This window comes from Hippoglossus stenolepis, chromosome 11 (genome assembly GCF_022539355.2).
Source record: "Hippoglossus stenolepis isolate QCI-W04-F060 chromosome 11, HSTE1.2, whole genome shotgun sequence".
NCBI lineage: Eukaryota > Metazoa > Chordata > Actinopteri > Pleuronectiformes > Pleuronectidae > Hippoglossus > Hippoglossus stenolepis.
The window spans coordinates 8,088,064-8,111,837 of NC_061493.1; the positions used below are offsets into that span (position 1 = coordinate 8,088,064).

The 23,774-nt window shown below is 42.5% G+C and overlaps 1 protein-coding gene across 3 annotated transcripts in view; it reads right to left on the reverse strand.

Annotated features, from left to right (window-relative positions):
• LOC118118169 (low-density lipoprotein receptor-related protein 8) overlaps nucleotides 1–23,774 on the reverse strand; it is a 91,337-nt gene that overhangs the window by 3,219 nt on the left and 64,344 nt on the right. For all 3 annotated transcript variants that reach the window (XM_035171116.2, XM_035171117.2, XM_035171115.2), the window contains 10 exons: nucleotides 19,821–19,940; nucleotides 19,065–19,190; nucleotides 15,202–15,373; nucleotides 13,066–13,293; nucleotides 10,244–10,362; nucleotides 8,910–9,049; nucleotides 5,464–5,605; nucleotides 3,777–3,929; nucleotides 1,965–2,252; nucleotides 1,081–1,149 (listed from right to left, as the gene is read on the reverse strand). In XM_035171116.2, the coding sequence (XP_035027007.1) occupies nucleotides 1,081–1,149; nucleotides 1,965–2,252; nucleotides 3,777–3,929; nucleotides 5,464–5,605; nucleotides 8,910–9,049; nucleotides 10,244–10,362; nucleotides 13,066–13,293; nucleotides 15,202–15,373; nucleotides 19,065–19,190; nucleotides 19,821–19,940 (1,557 nt within the window). The remainder of the gene's footprint in view (nucleotides 1–1,080; nucleotides 1,150–1,964; nucleotides 2,253–3,776; nucleotides 3,930–5,463; nucleotides 5,606–8,909; nucleotides 9,050–10,243; nucleotides 10,363–13,065; nucleotides 13,294–15,201; nucleotides 15,374–19,064; nucleotides 19,191–19,820; nucleotides 19,941–23,774) is intronic.

Consider the following 23,774-nt stretch of genomic DNA (forward strand, 5'->3'; position numbering starts at 1 on the left):
TACTCAAGAGAAAATGCTCCCGGAGGAAATTATTATTTAAATGTAACTGTGTTCTTCTATTAAAGGTTGGTGTTTATCTAGTCTTTACAAAACCAAAAACATGAGAGTAAGAGTGTAAGTAATGAATTAAACTGTGTTTTTATCAGTTGTAATTTATTCTGCAGTCATTAGAATGTTGGGCTCCCTGGCCTCCGAGTCGTAAACAACATTGAAGGCTAATTGGCACATCATTAACTAAATACACTGAGTTTACAGGGTAAATAAACCTGTTTAAAACAATTACATGAATTCATATTTGCTAAATAAAGTAAAGCAATAAGAGTTTATGAAGACGTCTCAGCAACGTCATAACATTAAAAGGTGCAAAACACACTTTTTGACGATACAGAAAATATGTAAGTCAGACAGATTGATCTTACATATTTTGCTATCATGGTTATAATATTAGGATTTACTAGCTCTGCATTGAAATTAATAAACAAACCTGTTTATTTTCATGTCTTATAAATGGATAATCACCTGGTTACCATGCTGAGTTTTTGCTTCAGGCTTTCAAGTTTGGACTCAGGGCCTTTTCACACCTGAACGTCTGAATCAAGGTTGATCCGGTTACTTTTGGTTTCACACTGAATATTGCTTGTTTCCCATTTAAGGGGTAAATCTGCCACTGTTATGGTGTAACCTACATGTCCTGTGGTAAAAAAAGATAGACAGGTGTAGCGGCAGTAGCTAAACAACCTAACTCGCCATTAGAGGTAAGAAAATGTTCTAAGTGCATTTTATTGCTCCGTTAAACTCCAGAGACAAAGTATCTACTGACAAGGAGGCCCAAGGCTGTAGCAGGACCCAACACAACAACACAGTGTGAGGTGAATGATGCAGCGCGGCAGAGATGTCAGACACAGAAAATGACTAATGAGATAAACCTCCGAGAAGAAAGACCTGTGGCTTCTCTCGTCCTGCCACAGCAGGGTCAGTGAATTGAGCACAAACAGAGGGGCCATAGGCGTCAGGTAGAAAGCAGCCGGCCTTTAGTGTGGACGGACAGATGCAGGAAAAAGGACGCTTCAGGGGACTTACCGATGGGGATGACCACTCCCAGAACAGCTACTGTCAGGTTCTCGCCCAGGAGGAAATGGTCACCTCCAGCTGCAGGGAGAGATGAGACCGGAGAAAGAGGAGTTAGAGCGAGAGGACGGAAACACAGCGGAGCCAGAGAGGATAAGAGTGGGAAAGCATACAGGATGATACAAAAAAAAATATGTATGAGAAGTAGACTTAAAGATAAGCGGGAAGGAAAAGCCGGTGGAAGAGGAGGGAGTTAAAAGTGGAGCGGGTGATCATGCGTGTGTGGCCGTGAGTGTTTTACAAAGAGCGACAGATAGTGTAAAAAAGACGTTGGACTAAAAATGAAATAGGGGGGGGGGAGAAATGATGAGTCGGTTGGCATTTGCCCGACTGCGACCTTGACGACACACCCTGACCTTCTAAGCTTCATCCATCTCTGCTCTGTCTGGCTCCAATGTCACCTCACGGCTCGCGCTCATTTAGATACTTCACACTTACTAACATGTACATTTACACTCTGTGCAATTACACAAGAGCGCACGTGCCCTCGCAGACATGCAACACTCCACTCTGCACAATTTATGAAGGGAGAGGTGACGTTTCCTTGGCGGCAAGGTACCATCCATCACTCCTATTAAAGTCAGTCGAGCGTGGTCGTCGAGTCTCGCAGATATCTCACTTTAATGTCGTCATTACAGTGAGGATGAGGCTGTTGGCTACATTACAAGTGTGAGTAGTACTAGAGGATGTGGTACTTGGCAGGAGACGTCGACGCTCAGGTGAAAGTTGTGCTTGCAGAAGACTGGGCTCACTCTCATTAGAAATGTTAAAACGCACACAGCGAGGACTCTTAAAGTCATAAATCTTTTTGTTTTTATAAATCACCATCAACTTACAGTGCTGTGACACGCTACTGTCCCCTGCAGGCGTGGTGGAGACGACCATTGCGGTGGCTGTGGAGTGGGAGCCCAGCGCCTTCGACTCCTGCGACGACACCGGCTTGAGCGTGGAGAGGGGTGTGAGGGGGTCCGCGGCACCAGACGGAGCAGTGGTCAAGTGGGGGGTGGCGTCGGCCTGCGATACTCCCCCTGATGGCGGAGGCGAGTCTTCATCAACAGTTGCACCAGTGCGAGGTATAAGACCAGTGGGAGGTGTGGACGTCAGTGTCCTGTTGTTTCTTGGTGCTGTGAGAAGGAAAGAAGGAGCACAGAAAGAAACCTTGAGTGCAAGAAAGTGAATTATTCCAATTGTGGTACAGCCCCTGAAAATGTGATTTCAAGTCTTAAGTATTTTTTCTTCAGCATTAGTAATATTTTGACATTTTGGGAACTATTTTATTTTTAAAAAACAAACCAGAGTGTTTCCCCAAATTTCAAAATCTTCCATTAAATATTCTTAAGATAAGACAAAAAATCATGTAAAATAAGGAAGTAACATCCATGGATATTGATCATTAACAGTCCAAACTCCTGTGCGTCATCAGAACTATGTGGGTGGGGATAGTGAATTAAATGTGTTTGACAGTCATCCGCTGACGTGAGCTAACAATCAGCTGTTCCCACGTTTTGATTCAAATGTTAGAGACGCTGTCGCAAATACTGACTCCTCTGAAAAATAGGTTTTCAGGAGATGTACGTTTATTTCCTCCCACTGTAGTCTGTGTAAATACTCTTCTATATGGATATATTCAGTTGTATTTCTGTATAAAATGAAATCTTCCATGTCCTTTTCAGGAAATGGAAAAAACAACATGACAACATGTAAGTGGGTTTTCTTTTTGACAGTAATCATGGCTAAATATTATTAAAATCCACAAACATGATCAGGGGCCTGTAGCAACGCTTTATGAAAAAAAATTGGCACAATGGCTCTAAAAGATCATAATCAGAATAAACATATTATTATATTATTTTATATTATTATAGTATTTTATTCCAGATCTATTGTGTTAGTTTGTATAGTGGTCCAGGTTACTGTATCCCCCACCTGTTGCTTAGCAACCATTCTTTTTTATGTCAGCTACAGTATGTTGCTCGGTGGGAACATATCTAGTGATTAATTATCAATTATTAGCCACTAAAAAATAAATAAGAATTGATTGATTACATATGCTCTACTGGGTTAGCTCTGTGACAAATTGTGTAAAGGCAGTTATCAATCTTTTTGAGTTTTAGGCAATTTTACTCAAATAAAATGTGAAAACAGTTAAATTTCTTTTGAAAATGTTTCAGTTCTCCTGGTTATTAAACATTATGTTGGTAATTAAACATTCCAAATATGAATATCATTTGTTATTATGTGTTATTAATAACCTTTTCATCCTTGTTAACTTAGTATTTTTCTGTTATGCTTTGTTCTTACTTTAACTGTGTGAGGTATTCATTAAAAAGTCTATTATTATTATGTGTGACACTATTTGCTCAGTAAAGCTTTGTCAGCACTATAAGCTATTGCATTAAGCAACAAGTCTCTTTTTAATCCAGTAGCAGCTACTGGCCAGAATCCCATAACTGTCCCCTCTGATGACACACAAAAAGCAAAAGCTCTGTAAAGTGAAGTAAAATCACATTATCTGCACAGTGAGCACGGCGACGCTCTGCCCAGCAAATCCCTTTAAGTGCTATTGATTACTAAATACCCTCAATTACCAGAGAATAAACACCACAAGATGACCACATTATCAATAACCGAAGAACAAACACACTCACCTGGCACGCAGCCCCTCATATCGGGCCCCGGGTCCTGTCCGTCGGGGCAGGCGCAGGTGTATTTGGGCGAGTGCTCGGTTATCTGCGGAGCCTTAAGACACAAGTACTCGCAGCCCCCATTGGCCACGCTGCCCAGATTACAGCTGTCAGGGCCTGGAGACAGGGACAGAGAGACAGAGGAGCGACATGAGGAATTACACAGTTATGGTTACGTAAATAAGATTATCACTTATTCAGCTTAGGGAGAGAGCAGCGAGTCAGAGAGAGAGACAGAGGAAGTTGCTCTACCCTTATTGTTCCCCGCTGTGAACAATGTCGAATTCCCTTTCAACAAAGCCCATTACTTTGCGTAAACAAAATCTAAGAGAATACAAAGAATGAAATCTGGCAACTGCAGGAAGTTGCTGTAAATAATAACCAGTTTCTGTGAAGCTTTGCCTGAGACAACTCCACTGTGGTCGTCCGAAACTCTTGAGTAAATACAAACTAGGAAACATACAGTGTATGAATGGTAAATGGTGAATGGATTGTAATAATATAGAGCTTTTTCTAGTCCTATCGGCCACCCGAAGCACTTTACAGTGCATGCTGCATTCGCACACATTCATACAACGTGCACACATGCAGCGCTTTTTCTATTGCACACTTTTTTATAGACTGTCGAGCCGTCAGGAGCCACTTTGGGTTCAGTATCTTGCCCATGGACGCAATGGAATGCAGACTGGAGGTGTCGGGGATCGAACTGCCAACCTTGTGATAAGTGGATGACCCTCTATAGCTGCTTTCAGACTTGAACTCTAGATTATGTCCTGATATTCTCAGGAGGGCTGTAAGTAAATCCAAGTGACAGGTTCTGGACTTTCTCCTGAGTTTCTCTTGCCAGTCCCCAAGTAAAAACTCCGGATAGTGTCCCAGTGAGTTAATGTGAGAAAACAGCAGGTGATTTGTCACAGCGACCAAGTGGGCTTGTTGATGCTTCTAACACGGACGCAAAACTGACAAAAACCCAAGTAATACAGGTAGAAGACATTGAAGATAATAAGAGTTTTTTGTGATGTGCCGGTGTTGATGTGCTGTAAACAAAAACATGATCTCAGCAGTGGAATTAATACTTTACAACCTGCCTCTGCCTGCTGCACCACCCGTCAGCTGAACGCTCCGGAGATTTCTTTGTTTGTGTTAACATATCTCAACAGCGAATCTTCCACTGGAAAGAATCCAAACGCAATTGTGCGGACCTTCTGTGGAGTTCATGGCGGAACACGGCTTATATTTCCAGAGCCACAGCTGACCACTCAAGATCGAACTGGAAATATGGTGACAACAGGCAGGCGCAGACAGATATGGAAACTGACGCACACAAAGAAAAATCCTGATCCGTCACTTTCACGATTAAGTGGTGCGTTCGGTTCAAACCTAGACTGTCCTGTGAGAGAGAAGCGGGTCTGAGGCAGGGATTTGACGGACGTGCGAATGTACAGCTGCTCCCACAGCTTTGATCACTCCGCCACAGTCACAAGCCTCAGTATCATTTATTCATGTCGCCTGGGTTGAGATGGACCCACAGAGGAAACATGGTCACAGAGATACGACACCGCTCACACGATCACAGACAGTCGAGGTGTGATGGCACACCAGCAGACACACACACACACACACACACACACACACACACACACACACACACCTTGCGGCTGCCGCAGTTGGTGGAAGACCACAATGTCGTGGGGGTCGTTGAGGTTTTCAGCCAGCGTGTGGACGTCTTGCCCAGTCAGCCTGTTGGCCATGAAGACTGCCGCCCTGTCTCTGTCTGTCCAGTAGATCCGGTCCTGGGAAAGAGGGGATACTATACGTTAATATGTGTAAAACACACCACAAGTTCATCAGGGTGGTATTGAGCTTAACGAGCAGGACATTGCGGCAAACAGAAATACTGCTTCATATTTACAGTCCATAATTTAAGGGCATGGCCATGTTACGGCTTTTACAAGATGCAGTTTAAAGAAAGATGCATCAACACTGCTGATGACCTTGTTCAGTTTCGGGACACCGTGCATGTAAAGAAACCTTTAATATGACAGACAGACTGTAACTGAGAGAAAGTGTATGACAGGAAGGAAATAAAACAAGCGCATATGAGTGACAAGAAGCTCAGGGACAAATGACCTAAACAGAGAGAGAGGAGGCGTGCAGGGGGAGATTCAACGGAGCCTGGCTCGCAGTCTTCACAAGTCTAATTTATTGGAAGAAAAATAATAGCAAGGAGAATTAGGGCGAGTGAATTATGCACTGATGCATATTTGTTGCCACACAGAATCTAATTCATCGTCTTTAGTTGGAGAGGAGGGAGAGAGGGCGGGGAGAGAGGGCGAGGGGGAGAGAGAGAGAGAGAGAGAGAGAGAGAGAGAGAGAGAGAGAGAGAGATGTTAATTTGGCCTTTGCTGCAAATGTGATGGGATGAATGCATGAAGGAAATGCATATGAAGGTTTGGAGGCAACACGCGGTTTGTATTCAGCAGCAGTGCAGCAGTGAGCGACAGGCAGGTGATAAATGGGACCGTTCTATAAGACGATATAATCTATCACTTTGTTGTTAATTATCTGGCGTTTCCTCTGTGGTTCCTCACGGTGTTCGGTGTTAAATGATTAAAACATTTCCTATTCAGATCAAAGTACAGTCGTTTAAAGGCAGACTTTAACCACCCCCGTTGATTTGTTTGCTTTGTTTCCCTCAACAGTTTGAAAAGACAGTTTTAGACAGGAGCCGATATTTTTTTTGCGGTTGCCTTAGAAACTACGGGCTAATCTCCAGTGAGCGGCGAGACAGTGTTTACGTGTGTGTGTGTGTGTGTGTGTTTGTGTTGAGTCAGTAAGAGATGTTGATGTGTTGAACACCACAATGAGCTCCATTCAATAACACGGAGCTCTTGTGTGTGTGTGTTCGACTTCCTGCAGGAGAAGGTCACCCTGTAGTCACAACAGGGCAGAGAGCAGAGACTTGTATCGCACTGGAGGGGATTCATCATCGTTGCTCTGAGTTACACTATGTGCTGTCTGCAGGCTGGATGAACAGTGCACGGTGGAAATCTCAAGGTTATGCTTTGGAAGGATATGTTCATTTTGTTAAGAGTATGGAGAAAAAGAAATAGAACTAGTGCCCTGTGGCACTCCACCAACCAGTGCAGTTTAAGTCTTAAGAATTTTTTTTCACACTCACTGTTGAGGAATCTTTGACCATCCTCACACATTACTGTATATACCACTATATTGTATGTATAGTGTATATTATATATGCACAGGAGAATAGTGCCTGTATAATTCCAGAGATACTCCCTTCTCTCTGAGCAGTAACCAAGGTCAGGTTATAGATAAAGGACCAACCAACAGTTCATTGTAGTGTCTACGCTTAGCGACTTTCATATCTAACTCAGATGAGCCAGACAGAGAGGCACCAACTTCAACTCTCACCGACTTTTGTGTGATTTAGGACTGCATATTTAGGCTTAACTATCCAATAGGATGTGAACACCTACATGTAACACAGAGAGTGACAGCAATTCTAGCCATTCATGGATGTGCTGTTGGAATGGGTGACGCAAGCAGAGGGAGATATACTGGGATGCTGTGGGAGACATCTTCAGACTTGTTGGTGACAGTTGCTCATGTTACTCTGTTAGCGTTTGTATATTGTTCCACCTTCTGGTCTCCTTGATGCATCAAGTCTACATTAAACTCTTCTGCATAAGACATCAGCTGCTGCCTGAGTTCTCCTTTCACCAGCTTCCAGAAAACTTCCATAACACTTGTGACCTTTGACCTCTGTCCACCTAAATCTAATCAGTTAATCGTTCAAGAGACAACTGCTCAAAATTTGAATACATTTCCTTAAAAGCAGATTTGAGATATCATGTTCAAGAGAACAAAAACATGTTTAGTGAAGCCACCGTGACCTTGACCTTTGACATCCAAAATCGAACAAGTTAATCTGTGAGTCTTTGAGAACATTTGTGCCAAGTTTGAAATGATCATCTTTGCCCGTTCTCACGATAACATGTTCATAAGGCAAAAAATAAGTTTCATTCTTTATTTTTATCATAGTGTCAATCATATGTGAAGCACTTTGAATTGTACTATCCACAGAAAGGTGCTACATAAATAAAGTTTGATTGATTGATTGATTTGATATCTGATATACCGATAATACTTTTTACACAGGTATTGGAATGTATAACTTGTACTTGCAGTGGAATACTTTTACACTGTGTGGTTACTACACAGTTGAATCTTCTTTGCTCTGTTCCTACTGTCACAGGAGGGACATATGAATCAAGTGGTTTTTTTAATCACCCTGGACAAGTTTCTTGATCCTTGAGCCCACAAATGTAATTTAAACGTGGATCCTTTCAAAAAATTAATTTTTAGAAATTTGCACTGATGCTGAATGAATTCTGTATCTCTGTTCCCACTGAGACCAGCTCCCCTAGAGAGGAATGCCACTGGAGAACAGGCCATCAGGGGGATGTCATTACCACCCATGTGAAACTGTCTGGAAGATTGCTGTGGCTGCACCATCGGGCTCAACCCAGGGAGGAGTTTGTCAGCAATAGCAGCACAACTCTGTTTTCACACAAACACAAGCAGCACTGAAACCACGAGGCAGCAGATTTACTGGACTGTTTGGCACTAAACCAGATTTCTGCTCCCGGACGGCCCTGACACATCACACACATACACACAGAGAAGTTGGCTGATGACCACAGTGTGTGTGTGTGTGTGTGTGTGTTGCTTTAGGCTGCTCTCTTTTCCATATAGCTATCCTGTTTAGTATGCTCAGTCTTTGCTAGTCGGCTCAGCCTAAAGGGACACACACACAAACACACAAACACACACACACTAAATTTAACTCAACAGTCATTACATTCAAAACTCCCAGTCAGACTGCAGGCTCCTGAGAGGCTAATGAGAGAGATGAAGATATGATGAGTTGTGGGAGGCTGAGTGATATCATGGACAGCTGCCCCAAATCCCTGTAGTCTATTGTCTAGTGGTACAGCATCAGAGGCTGTGATACATCAATGAAGCATCTCTCTCACACACACACACACAGACACACACACACATACACACACATACCTCAAAAACAGCCAGAGCGTAGGGATGTCCCAGTGTCTCTGCAGACGACATGTGTGTTCTGCGGTGAGCTCCGTTCAGGTCCACGCTGGCTATGAGGTGCAGCTTTGAGTCCACCCAGTACAGACGCCTGTTGGCCATGTCTGACAAACACACAAACACACATAAAGATAGATCATCCACAACATTAAAACCACCTGTCTAATATTCTGTGGGAATACTCAAAAACACCGGCAGAAAGACCCTAAAAAGTTGTGAGGTGGAGGTCTTGTTTTTTTAACCCAGATTCTTGACTAGACTGAAATATGGGAAATTACGAGGTCATGTCAACTGCTTTTTTTGTTGACAGGTGGCAGGACACATTCCGTGTGGCAGGACCCATTCTCCTGCTAAAACAGGCCACTGATTTCAGAGATTGCAAAATTGCCACGAATTGTTGATTTTGTCTGCAACAAAGTTTAGGAAGCTGGTACATGTGAAATACTTCTTTTATACCCAAAAGTAATGGGTATACGTGAGTTTTCTTGAACCTGGGTAAACCTGTCATTTACTCCTTTCCCATTGCCAGTAGAGGAGTTTGTTCGACGTCACATACGCACCGAAAGCTGAGGAGCTCTCTCACCTCACTCTCCTGCCAAATTAATAAGTTTACCCAGGTGTCACGTTTCCATCACTGCCAATCGGAACCGGAGCCAATCAAAGCCCATGTCTGTCTCATTTGACCCGGCAGTGAGAGCCAGATGTTAGTGGGTATTAGTGGGATTTTTGACAGATGGAAAAGGGGCTAAAGTAACATCCAGATAAATGCCAGGGGCTCAGGTTTAGGATGTAAGCAGAACAGTGTCTCCTCTTGCTTGTTTGTTTTCTTTTTCTTCTTCCCCTGGTAAGCGACACACACGAACCGTCCACGTGAAGAAGAAAAAAAATGTGATATAAATAGGACTTTTTGAAGCTGAGCAGAAATTGATTCCCTTCACGGTAAACACTCCTGCACTCTGACCAACAAATCCCTTTAGGTGATATTGATTACATTTTAAAATGTCAGTTTCCCACAATTACATCAAGGCAAGTTTTACTGTGTCAATGCATAACTTCTAAAACGCTTCAAATATCATTCCTGAGCAAATGTGACGACTTCGTAAATCTATCATTGAACATTTGCAATAACACTTTCATTAACGTTTGACCTTTACCTATAATGAGTTGACGGAGTCCATTAGCTCTCTGCGCGACTCTGCTACAGGCACATTTAGCAACACACAACAATTACTTGAAAAGCGTGACACAGAGCAGAGTGTGAAACCTACTGTAAAATAAAAAAGCGGTTTTCTCCTCACCTAGAGTGATGCCATTGGGCCATTCAATGTTATCAGCCACCAGCACCTGTCGGTCCACACCATTCATCCCGGCTTTCTCTATCTTGGCTCGAGTGCCCCAGTCTGACCAGTACATAAAGCTGGATTGAAGAAAAGAAAGCACATTTTATTGTGTTATCATACAGTGCTCATGGAGTGCTGCTGTGCTCAGTAAGAAATGTGAAAATAATAATGCCGTAGTCAGTATTAAACTAATTATATTGCACTTTATAAACTTTTGACAGTTGATGAAGTTTCGAGTGTCTGTACAGAAGGTAGAGCTCTTTGTTTGAGTTCTAGCAGACGCCTGCAGGGTTGCTTTCCTCACTTTACGGCAATGTCTTTTTTTAGGTAAAGATCAGACAGCGTTCTTCTCCATATTTATTATCGGGGCCTGTCTGCACCACAATGTTTGCACCACCAGGATGAAAGAGGAAGATGCAGCCTATTGTAGGACAATTCTATACAAGACTGACAAAATATAGGACAGGAAATGAGCATTTTTAGAAATGGCAGCTGAATACCATATCACTGCAGACTGAACACCAACGCAGTGGTAGCACTGTCTGGGATTTCATGTCTGGGATTACTACCTGTAAAATGTCTGGAACCATTGTCTTGTATGGGACACAGACAGCATCCTTTAATAGCCAGTGACATATGATTAAATCATGTGATGGCAGACGCAGTGACAGAAAGATTAGATTCCTGCAGCAAACTGAAAGCTCACTTTATGGGAGCTGTTGAAAAAATTACATGGCAGCTCGGGAAAAAACATAAATCATTGTTATAATTGGCTTAAGTGATTTAATTACAACCTTAAGCATTTGACAAACATTTCCTTAAAGCAACACTAGGTCGTTTTTTATACCTTAAAATAACAGCCTTAAAATCATTTTGTATGGGACACAGACAGCATCCTTTAATAGCCAGTGACATATGATGAAATCACTTGTGATGGCAGATGCAGTGACAGGAAGATTAGATTCCTGCAGCAAACTGAAAGCTCACTTTATGGGAGCTGTCCGTTCAGCACCGCCAAACCACAACACACACGTCAGGTTATCCCCCAGGTACTTTCTGCTTACACTTATTTATTTCTCCTAACATAATACAACCTATTGTTTTACAGCACTGTCATAAGGATTTAGGCAGCCATCTTACAGCCTTATGATATTATAGCTTGCTTTTTATTAGTCTTTATTACTTATTATACAGTTTTCTTTGTGTGCAAAAGTGATCTTGCGAAGATGTGCCGATGCTTTTTTAAATGACCAAAAATCTCTCAGATTGATTTTTTTATTATTCCATATGACCAGTGAAAGTAATATTTAACCATTTCTATGTTTATTACATATACTGTGTAAAAAGCTGGATGAAATGAGGGCTCCCCAAGATAAAGCCAAATCATCTTGATTGCCCCCTAGTGGCTGGCTGCAATTTAGGTAATAAACCCAGCCACCTTCATGTGGATTGGACATGGACCGAGAAAAGGTCAAAGTATACGCCAAATATTTTCCATTTATATAGCGGTAATCATACTGATGTTTGTTCAAGTGTTTTTTTCTGGTAAGTTTGGTGTTAATTACTGATTTGTTGCCATTAAAATAGGGTGAAACATTATGATTGACAGCTGAGACTAGGTCAAGTGGGTGTATCGCTACTGCAGCTCTATCTGCTGATTGCTACTGTGCAGACTCTGGCTCCAAATGGTCAGGTCAAGATGGCAGCTTCCATATCTGTGATATTATGGCTTCATTTTTGAATAGAAGGGGGAAGTGAAAATGCATCATCCTATTAGAAGGCAACTTATGTTTTGTGGTGCACTTTTTGCTTTCCACATGCGTACAAGAAAAGAAGCCCCTTGTGTATTAATTAGTAGTCTTGCCTTTTAATTTAACTCTGTGGCTGTGTTCGATCATCAGTGTTGGTAAATACTAAACTAAACCAGCCATAGTTGAATGGTTACTAGGCAGTAAGTCTTGACCACATTGAAAAGTACACAGTGGTTAACACAATCATTTCCATATAAATAATTAATAGTGATATCTAGTGAGTTCTCCTCACAGACAGAGCTGAGATTTGGCATCAGAAGAAGGATTCAGCCTGTGCTGGATTCCTGTTGGGCAGCTGTGATTGGGTCTGTAACATGCAGAACATCTCACTGTGTGCATTCCTCTGCTTGGGCTATGTGCCTGTTTTTTAAGTGTATTTGTTTTCATCTTGGGTTCAGATCACCAGAACACAAAAGCTGCAGAAAGACAAGTTGGCACAAATTCATAAAGCTCTTCAGATTAGGAGCGATCAGCCAGGATGGAATTTACAAAAAAAGACTGAGTCAGGATTCTAAATGGGTCACAAGCTTGTTACTCTGCATTCCCATGTGTAGCAACAAGAGTCCTCTTCTGTTTGTCATTAGACATGGTCCAAGAGGAGGATTCTAGTTATTCAATTTTCTTTTTCAAGATGAAATTACTTTACACATCTTGATCTGGGGGTTACCAACCTCCTTCTTCAATATTATACATAAATAATAAAATAGATCGGTACAGCCAGCATAAAGAGATGTAGAGGAGGGCCACCCATATAGTGTGACACCACATACAGTTAAATAATTAGCATATATTTTCAAATTAAATCTATTGGTCAGTGATTTCTTGCATTACACAGAATGTTTTAACAATCCCAATCAGTGGTCCATTCAGATCTTTAGTATTGGCTGTTATAAAATGGCGTCAGTGATTCATTCATAAGTCCAGTTTCAAGGCATTTGTTGTTGTGAGCCCCCAACATATCCTTCTTACCCGTGGTGGGGATCCAGGGCCATGGCTCGGGGCTCACTGAGGTCGGTGTTGATGAGCACGCGTCTCTTGGTGCCGTCCACGGAGGCCACAGAGATGGATTTATCTCCGGAGTCGGCCCAGTACAGGTTGTGTTGGAGCCAGTCCAGAGCCAGGCCCACAGGGGTCTGCAGGGCTGAATCCACCAGCGGCACCTGCTGGGAGGGGTCGCTGGCCTCATGGATGAAGGCACTGCAGGTGGAGGAGAGGGCAAGAAATGAGGACAGGGAAGAAATAGGAGTGGACGCAGCGAGGGAACAAGGAGTATTCTGACGTGCTGATAATATGTAAGACACAATCTACGAGCAAGTCAGCCATTACTGCAAAATCAATGTGGAGGGATGCTGAGAGCCCTGTGGCCCTGTTTTGTGATAATAAGTCTATTCACAGTCTCCCTTATTACATGGCAGCTTGGAAAAACATTAATCATTGTTATAATTGGCTGAAGTGATTTACTTACAACCTAAAGCGTTTTACTAAAATTTCCATAAAGCAACACTAGGTAGTTTTTATACCTTAAAATAACAGCCCCAAAATAATTTGACGGCAGACAAACTTATAATCCTCACACACAGCGCACAGTGTCATTTCGGAAACATTTAGCCCGTCTTAAGAGAAAATCACGGTCGAGGTGTTCTTTTCATAGCATTACAGTTTCAAATTTTATAGAAAATAAGGACAAAACCTCATCAACGGACAAGTTATCTTTAGGGAAAAGGGCATGCCTATTATCTCCACAGTGCCCCCTGGAGGCCTGCAATAGCACCATGCAACTCTGGTACACTGTGCTGGAACATAACGACCTGCTTTACAGCAGACATCACAGACCATAACCAAAGTCTGAGCTAACGGCTAACTGGCTCACCATTCTCAGTGTGGACATCATGGCAGAGCCTAAGAGGACATTGTCGGATGGAACGATGAAGAGGAAAAGAGGAAAGGACTGAGGAAGAAACTGAACACGAGTGAATATCTGAGTACATTAAACTCGTTGGCGAGAGCTAAAAGAGGCCAAAGGATGCAGGACAGATGCCAAACTGGTGTTAATGTTTTTGGATAAGTAGCCTAAGTCATAACTTTTGCCCGTTTGCTATGTCTGGTGCTGTTCTGCTTGTTTTTACGTTGGGTGAAGTTGTCGACTAGTTTATCATTAGGAAGCCAGATAAACTTATTTTCATCGGGGGGTTAAGTTGGCAATAAAATTAAAAGGCTTTTATGTTATGCAAAAATCAGTTTGGTGCAAGTTTCGATAGCAATGTATCAATCATGAGTGGCTATAAAGAGGATGTACGAGCATATACAAGTGGATACTGTGCTGTAAAGCGACTACAGCGCGCAGAGAGGCGCTGGTGTGTGCGAGCTGAAGCCTTGGGGTAAATGCGCTGAGCAGGTTCATTCCGGGGTTAGCGTCCTTCTTAGGTGGAGCCTTTATCAGAATAGACAAGGCCTCACTCAGGGGTTGGCCCGCACGTTAATGAATTGGCCCTGGCAGAGTTGTTAGGTGAGGGCCAGGTAGATGTGCTCCCGAGCAGGAATGTGGATTTTCCTTCCCCCAGAGGTCTTTTCCCTTAATATCCATTTCATGAGGAGAACACAGCGCTCCAATTAGAATGAACTCCGGGGAAAAAAACGTTGTTGGGATAACAATAGGAGGAGTGGCTGGAATCTGAATTAATTAGCAAGTCCGAGCCATTGACTCTTAATTAAAGTGGAAAAGACAGGTTTTTTGGTTTAACTCATTAAGAAAATGTTGATTGCAGAATGTAATGGTCATAGAAGTGAAGTGAAATTAGTCCAGTCTGAAAACATTACACACAGTTACGTGTCAGTAACAGAGATAAGGGCTGCTAGTAAGTGAACATGGACATAAACAAATTGTAGGTTTAAAATTCATCCAAAAACTAAGGAAATAACACATTTAACAGGTCTCACAATGCTTTTGATGAGAAACAGTGAATATAACTATTACTTAGTTTGACTCCAGTACCTTTAATGTTTAATGCTGAATTCAAGGCTAATCTAAACCATAAGATCTCAAGAACAAGTTGTGTTTCTGATATGAAAACACAAAAGTGACTCAGGTTCTTGTCTTTCATTTACCTGTAGATTCTCCGGTAAAAGCGGTCGCACCAGAAAACCCGGTTATTGGCCACGTCCAGGTCCAGAGCCACTGCGTTCTTCTGCGTGGACACCACCTGGCTGTAGTCCCTCTTCACCAGGTCTATGCGTCGGATCTCATGTCGGTTGGTGAACAGGAGGTACGGGCTTTTCCCTGCACGCAAATCAAACAATATTTAGGACTCGATTTTGGTGACAATGGGCAAAAAAGCAAACACGGAGTCAGGGTCAAAGTGTGAATATGTGCACCCAGCAAGTTGATTTATAAAAAAGGAGCTGAAGGAGGGTGATACATTGAGAGTTGGGATGTTGCCTCACTGACGACCAGTCAAATCACTTCTGACAGTTTGGTAATGAGCTAAAAAAAAAAGGCTGCAAGCTGGAAGAAAATGACTCTCGTCCAGGGACTCGTGATATGATATCATTTAAATTCAACAGCAAGTGCAGTGTATAAAAACAATTCAAACCTTTATCTAGTGAAATCAAATTCCAAACACATTCTAACCAATAACTTGGTCTGGATTTAGATTGCGTAAGAAGTAATGGCTCTACCTGTTCTTGTGTCAATAATTAAACCCAGAACATACAGCCCCATTCAGAGGTAAAAGATGGACATAAAAAAAACGGAAAAAGCCGATAAGTCTGAGAGATTGTTTTTTTCCAGCACAGCATCAACACGTTTGTGTGCCGGACTCGGGACCATTAACCCTGATGGGAAGCACAGCGTGTCAGGGAATGATGTAGACCTTCCTCTGCAGTTATAACACAGAGGCTTCACCACTGTCAAAAAGTATTGCAGCTTAATGTGCTCCTGTACATTTGTAGCACCGCAGTCGATGCACTGAATGTGATCTTTTAACAATAAAACAAATAAATTACACAACAGATGTTCATGTGAAGACAGCTAAATATCCTCCTCCTAACAAGAGCAATCTTGTATTAAAAAAGATCAGAGTAGTTGAAGTATTGATCAGTGTGTCCGTATGCATCATTCATTTATATGCTGCTTATTATGCTCTTTAGTATTTATACATACTGCTTTAAATAGCACACTGGCAACAGGTTTCTGCAGGTTTCAACAATTTCATTTTAACACATTTTTAAGACCTTAATGAAGGAAATTTAAGATCTATGTCCATAGAAAAATTGAATATAGAGAATAAGCCTCAATTCGCTACATTATCTTTTAAAGTACATGTTGTACTGAGACACATTTTGATTAGAGTGTTTGTAGAAACCCTCTATTTTCATTTCAATGTCAGTCTTTTGTGTAGTTTTATTAGGCCTGCACACATCGGTATATTTCGATTTTTACTGTACACTATATGAAATGCTATATACTTACACACACGACACAAAGTACAATATATTGCAGAACTATGTTAACAACAAGGTTAAAGTCAAGAGGAAGTGCGCTGGAAGTCATTGGAAAGGGATAATAAAAAAACACATGCATTTATACACAGAGCTCTAAAAAATACACGGAAAACCACAAAGGAAACATATGTCAACAAAATAGTGACTTGACAATACAGAGTGGTGTCGTCATGGACACATGTGCAGACTAAGTAATGAATTTATCAGCTGTATGATGTATATATTATATGATATAATCATACTTTACTTTCCATTTCCCTGCATAGACACAGGTCCCTGCATCTCAGCGTCTACTTCCCACTGTGTCCTTGTTTCACTGTTTCAGTGCATCACACCTATTTTTAGAGCTGTCCACTTGGGATGAGGTCATCCAGGATGCATTTCAATTAGAATCATGCACAGGGTCCGCAGACGCATCATTACATCATCATTACTCTATGATTATTCTTTTATAATGCCGGCAGGGCAAAGCCATGAGGGTAACAGACATAGTGTGAGCCTGCAGGGAAAGTTTAATCAGTCCAGCTAGAGCACCCACCTTTGTCTTGTAACGTCTATATTGAGCCCATATCTTTCTGACACTGTGTGGTAATAGGACGCCAGATGCAGCCAGTATTCTCGAGAGGCAGATATGAAAATCTCTCATTAATGGCTCGCTTGCCACAGTTTCCCCTCTTGACGCTCTGTGTCAGAGCCTCACTGTGGTATCGCACGTTCCCGCTTTCTGCCCTCCTCTCCCGGCCCGTAGTCTGAATAATGACAGTGGTGCTCAGGACTAAATGTTCTCCCGAAAAAAACTGGCCATTACAATGACAACACTTTTAACCTCTAAGGTGGAAAATTGTCCTCTGTTGGTTTCATGGGGCTGTCAGGGCAGCAGCAGAGGTTTTCATTGCCGAAAAACCAGGCGGTGGAACTGCTGCATTTTGGGGAGCGATTCAGCTTTTGGCAGCTTCTGACTCACACAGTTGCCTCCTGGCCATGATAAACTGATAGAAAACACACTGGGCAGCCATGCACGGAGAAATACACAAGTGCAGACAGAAGCGGGGGGGCAGATACAATCCACACACAAGTACAGTGTGTACAAATGCAAACACACACAAGTGCTGAGCTTTGATATCAGCTCAGTTTAATTGAGGGAAATAAAATCGGAGCGTTTGACAGCCACAGGGACCGAATCACCACATTTCATTCGCACTCACTGTTTCCTCTCAATTAAATAATGAACATTTTGTGGGGAAATGAAGTGTAAATATATCAGCTGGCCTCGCTCTCAATTCCTCTTAATAGCTTTTTTTTTTTTGGCCATCGCTGGAGTTCAAGGAAAAATCAATTTTGCCTCATAGCAGTTCACTTTGTTCTCCACTAGTCTGACGCTGGCCTGTCGACAACAAGCCCAACAGGAGACCAGATTAAACTGATGTAATTAGCTTCCCACCGTGACTCAGCCAGGTACCCCTGAAGAGTTGCCGCACCTAATTATAAGTGTTTAGCACGACTAAACACAGCGGCCTCGTCACTCTTGAAACTGTCTAATGGGACGGGACACTGGTGGACAGTTTTGGCCTGGGAGATAAGTGAGCGGTTGCCTTGGTGATGCTTGTTTTTTTTCCCTGTCTGCAGTTATGTCGAGTACACAAGCGAGCGCAGAGCGGTGATAAGAAGCTAACAGCAGAAAGATGTCGGTGATTATGAGACGAGGAGGGTTAGACACCGAGGCACGAAAGCTTGCGAGAGGAAGGGTTGCGCTAATGAGGCCGAGTAATATCTGAGAGAACGTCTTGTTATCATCGGCACAACAAAGCTTTTAAACTTTCAGCACAGATGAAAGTTTTTTTTCTAAACAAGCCGAGCATTTTTATGGGTTACATTAATTTATAAACTTCAGAAAATGGAAACAGACGCTTATCAAATCCCCAATTTCTTCTTTTTTTTAAAGCAACTAAAGCTCAGAGTTTGACTTAACACAAAACTTTATTCTTGCAGAATTCTCTTTTTCACCTTCAAAATATAGGAGCCCTGTGCTTCACCTGCACCATCTCCCACCCTGCCCTTGATTCAACTGATATTATCAAACTTACATTTTTTTGTTTTGAGCTGTGAACTAAATTATATGACTGTACTCTGATGAAACACATTAATACTGGTTTTAATATCACATTTTTTACCACATTTATGAAAAAAAAATCATCATGGAGTCATCCGTTTGGGGCCTCTTACCAAAAGTGGGCGGCCTCCCACCACCAATGACAGCTCTCGAGTGTGAATCTGGAAATCCCTGCTCATTTTCACATCTATGCAGAAACTAAACCACTAAATCACCACATTGTCTATATTCAGAGACACCCCCCATCCTCCTGTGTGAGTGTGTGTGTGTTCTAAAGGTGTTCTTTGCATTTCAAGGGAAAGGCACTTCAGCCAAAACCTACACTTTGAATTGTTGAAGATCAGTCATTGGAACTCACCCTCTGCCTTGCAGGTCTTAGTGACGGGGTCCATCTCATAACCCTCGTGGCACTCACACTTGAAATCCCCCTTGTAGTTGATGCAGATCTGGCTGCAGGCGTCAGGGAACTCACACTCATCGATGTCTGCAGAGGCAGGAGAGAGAGTGAAAGACACAAAGAGACAGAAACAATCAGACAGAGAGAGACAGAGACTAATTCACCATTAATGAGCTGATCACAATCTATATTGCTGCTTTAGTTTTTGGTGAGACAACAGTGATAATGGGTGAGAAAAAAAGCAAATGTGTGGCTCTGAGTGCCGGAGAAACACAGACATGTTGAGAGAGAGAGAGAGAGAGAGAGAGAGAGAGAGAGAGAGAGAGAGAGAGAGAAAAAGAGATGACAGGATGTGACCCTGTCGATTTCTCTGATCTGTTTCAGGCTTTTTCCTTGGGTGTGATGAGGAAATGGTTGTGTTAAAAGCATGAGGAAGGTGTTAAGAAAATAACATTTTGTGTGTGTGTGTGTGTGTGTATGTGAGTGAGTGAGTGAGTGAGAGAAAGTGAGAGAGAGTAGCAAGTGTGTGCAAGGTTCCCTGTGGGAGTGACAGTCTGGGCACACTACACAGAGAGACAAACAACTAAAGAGCTGCCAAAAGCAACACACACAAACAAAGACAGACACAAACGCAAACACACAGACCCATCCATCCATCTATCTATCCATCTATCTATTCATCCATCCACCTACACATCGATCTGGACGTTTCTTTACCTCCACAGGTCTTTTTGTCCAGCAGCTGGTAACCCGTGGGGCACTGGCACTCAAATCCGATTGGTCGGTCCATGCAGACATGCGAGCAGCCGCCGTTGTTGATCATACACTCATTCAGGCCTGGGAGACAAAGAGAAGGAGCCCGTGGTCAAATGCAACCAATCACAGAGGATGTAGGGATGTTAAGGTCATCCGGAAGGTCATTCAGAAAGGTTGATATTTGATTTAAAAAAAGGCCCCATGCAGCTTCATTTACTATAAAATATTTCAACGGGATGATCTCAACTCCTGCGCCCAGCTCATCTCCATCCTTTTTGAATCCTTATCAGATGTTTTCAAAAGTGCAGAGGGAATTAAAGAGGCACAACATTACACACACGCAGGGAGCGAGTGAGCTTTTAAACTGAGAATCAGGTCCATCTGTGTGTAGGGATTCCCGAAATGTCCCATAAGGATCGATCACTGGAGCAAGTGAGGATATCTAAATTAAACAGGCACGCCGAGTTGAGGCAGAGTGATGTAAACGCATCACGAAAATGACAGCTAAGAAAGAAAAAAAAAGCAAGATGTAAAAACAGAACCACTCTCATTTGAAAGTAGGTCAAAGCAGCCTGCGCAAGGTTGGCACACAATGGAGGAAGGAGAGGCACTTAGATGGGATTGTGCTGCACACAATGGGCTTACATGACAGCAAGAAGAAACGTTAGGGCCAGTTCTTCAATCCCCTCCTCACGTTTATTCAGTATAACTGAGGATATAATGTCATCAGAAGCTGCTGCATCACGTCACTGGTACAATGATTAAGTGATGAATTATTTATGAAGCTCTTCAACACACTTTGGCTGGAAATAAAAATCCTATTGTCGAAACTAAATCGTAGAAGGTACACCAAACGGGTGAAAACTAAGATCACCAGTAAAAAAAAAATCTCGCCAAGATTTCATTCAACAGCTGCAGGCTTTGTTTTTTTCTTTTCACAAACAATTAAGCTGCACAATGAGCAACTGACAATTGGAAAGAGGCGATAAAGGGAAAAAATGGATTAAACTGCGAGAGAGAAACCGCGCTGCTCAGTACGACAGAGCGCTTATTTCTGTCGACGGTATCCTACGCAATGTAGTGTAACACATTAGCCAATAGGCATTCAGCTTTTTCATCAGTCATTGGAGGCAAAGGCTATGCTGAACCTGTGTGAGTGAGAGTCGGCCTAAAGCAAAGCACTGCCTTATTCAACTGGTTCCAAGATGAAACTTGGGTAGTTAAATATAAAAATAAAAAACGAATCTTTTGTATATTTTGATTGCAGCTTTCACATCACATTTTCACACCTCAAGCATGTGTAATATTTTCTTTTGTGGATGGTTGCCTCAGCTAGTTTAGTAGTGTGTGTGTGCGTGTGTTTGTGTGTGTGTGTATTTCGGTGTTAGATGATAACCAGGCCATTACCCTATGTGGATTTAGCAAAGACTTTTATTTTGAAAGGCCGCAGACTAACTAAAATACAGTAAATAAAGTAAATGTCTCTGTCAGCAGAATATTAAATGAAAACAAAAATATGTTCATGTAAAACCCATTTGATCGATTGTGTTTGTTTCCTCACACTATCAAGAAATGAAGCCAAAATATCCTGGATACAAACGCTGCCATCTTGTCCTGATGATGTCATTTGCCAGAGTCTACACAGAAGCAGAGCCACAGTAATGACGTCCCGCCGATACACGTGCTCGACCAATCTCAGCTGTCAATCAAAAGTCTCACGCTTTTTTATAGCATCAATTAACTTTGTAAAAAAATGTATTACTGGAAAAATAAACAAGAACATACACCAGTGTGATAAGAACTAGAGAAAATGTAAATAAATGACGGAAACCATCTTTGAACAAATATATTTATCGTGTACTCTTTAGTTCGGCCCATGTCCCATCCACTAAAATGGAGAAGGCAGGGTTTATGACCTATACTGCAGCCAGCCACCAGGAGGCCATCAAAATGGTTTGCCTTAGAAAGCTAAACCACATTACATTTTACAAACTGTTTGTGTGCAGTTATCACATAGCTTTACTTTTTCTTTGCATTTTTGACTTTTCCCTGGGTTTGACATATTTAGTCCCTAAATAGGTTTAAATGGGTTGTATTGACTATTTGTTACTGTCTGGAGCTAAAGCTGTTCTACTTTTAAACTCACAAATCCCGATAACCAGTTCATTTCACACATGCAGCATTGACTCAAAGACAAAATAACACATTTGCGGCTCAGCTACATAACAACATTCTATATCATTGATAAAGTTAACTCCTTCCAGGTTGACTGAAGGTTTGTTTGTAGAAAAATCATCTTCTGTTTTGTGTTGGACGTCAGCCGACTCTGCACAAAAACCACCAGCACTGAAACCTCATCTCTACTTTCGCTGGATCTGTGACAGCAACCAACCACTCTCAGAGGCTCCCACTCCTTTCATTCTGTCAGTTCAAAATTAAAGGCAGACGGAAGAAAAGACAGAGATGTAGCCGTGTTTGAGGACTCACTGCTGCCCGTCTCTTTGAGGGGAGCTGGGCGGGTAACAAAGACGCCCCAGGACAATCTCCTGTGTGAACATATAAACAGCTTTTTCCAGATTGCTTCCAAGGACAGCCGTGATTTAGAGGTCACTTCTCCTTTCCCGTGGGCAAATAAAACATGACGTCTCTCCTTTTCCACTCCACCTCCGTCTCTCTCTCCATCCCTCTCTGCCTCTCTCTCGCCGTGATAACCCATTATGTACCTATTTTGAGCCGCTTCTGAGTGAAAGCAGAAAACGATGGAGCAGTGTTAAGAAACAAATGGCCTGGCTAGTAATGAGTCAATACTGTGGTAATGTGCCATTATTTCTAATGAGAAATAAAAAAAATGGCTGGAACCCAGAGAGTAATGCGTGGTGTTTATTTTCTCTGACGAGGCTGTTGCGGCAAACGCAATCACACCGAACATCTACGTGAGTGTGTTTCGGTTTTGTTGTCTCGGAGTGTTTTTTTGGTGCCTGTGTTGCAGTCGGGGAACATCTTGTGAGTGACCGGATGAGTGAGCAGAGCGACGAGCTAGGTGTGTGTGGACACGCTGTTAATGAGCTGAGCACAAGACCTGGGTGGAAGGAGAGAGGGAGGAAGAGTAGCGGAGCCAGCTGTCAATGGCCTGGAACCGGACCAATCAGAGAGCTCGAATATATTCACATTCGCAGATGGGTCTGACCCCCCTCCCTTCCATCCAGACTGAATAAGGTCCGTCCCAAAACTGGCGGTCCAATCACAACCCTTTATCTGAGATGAGGCGGGATGGATATAGTTTCGGAAAGAGGAGGGCGGAGCACCGCTGAAGCATTTTCAGTAACAACCAAGATGGTTGAGAGAGAACTTTTTAATCAGCTACAGAGACATTAAACTGGATGGGCTTTTTCGAGTGTAAAAAAAGAACGAAAGGCTGCATGTTGTGGTCCAGACGTCACAAATAGACAAACCACAAACTCATCATGGTCGAGCTGGTGTTAAGCTTCCTGTTATGTATTTTATTTTTTACGTGACGAGATAAGATCCTATTTAGCATTTTTGACTCAACGGTCAGTTGTCGACTGCACACAGATGTTGAGAGATCTAATATTGCCCTGAATAAGTGCTAGTCCCACATAAGAAATGTTCTGAGCCTCTGCTGGAGAAACCGTTCTCTATCTGGATCCCTCTGAATTCTAATTCAATATTCCTGCTGTAGTCTGTTTCGATTTTTCTGATCACATCACACATGACACTCTGCCCGGACTTGGTCTTCTTCTCAGACTCCACCAAGCGGGAGCTGACCGTGCAATGAGAGGAAAACACGGTGGAGGCTCATGAAAATACCAGGAGCTGGTGGAGCAGTGCACAGACCCAGGGAGGTGGTCTCTCTGTGAGCCAGTTGAAAGTGGGCTCAATCAGTAAAGCTCTGGC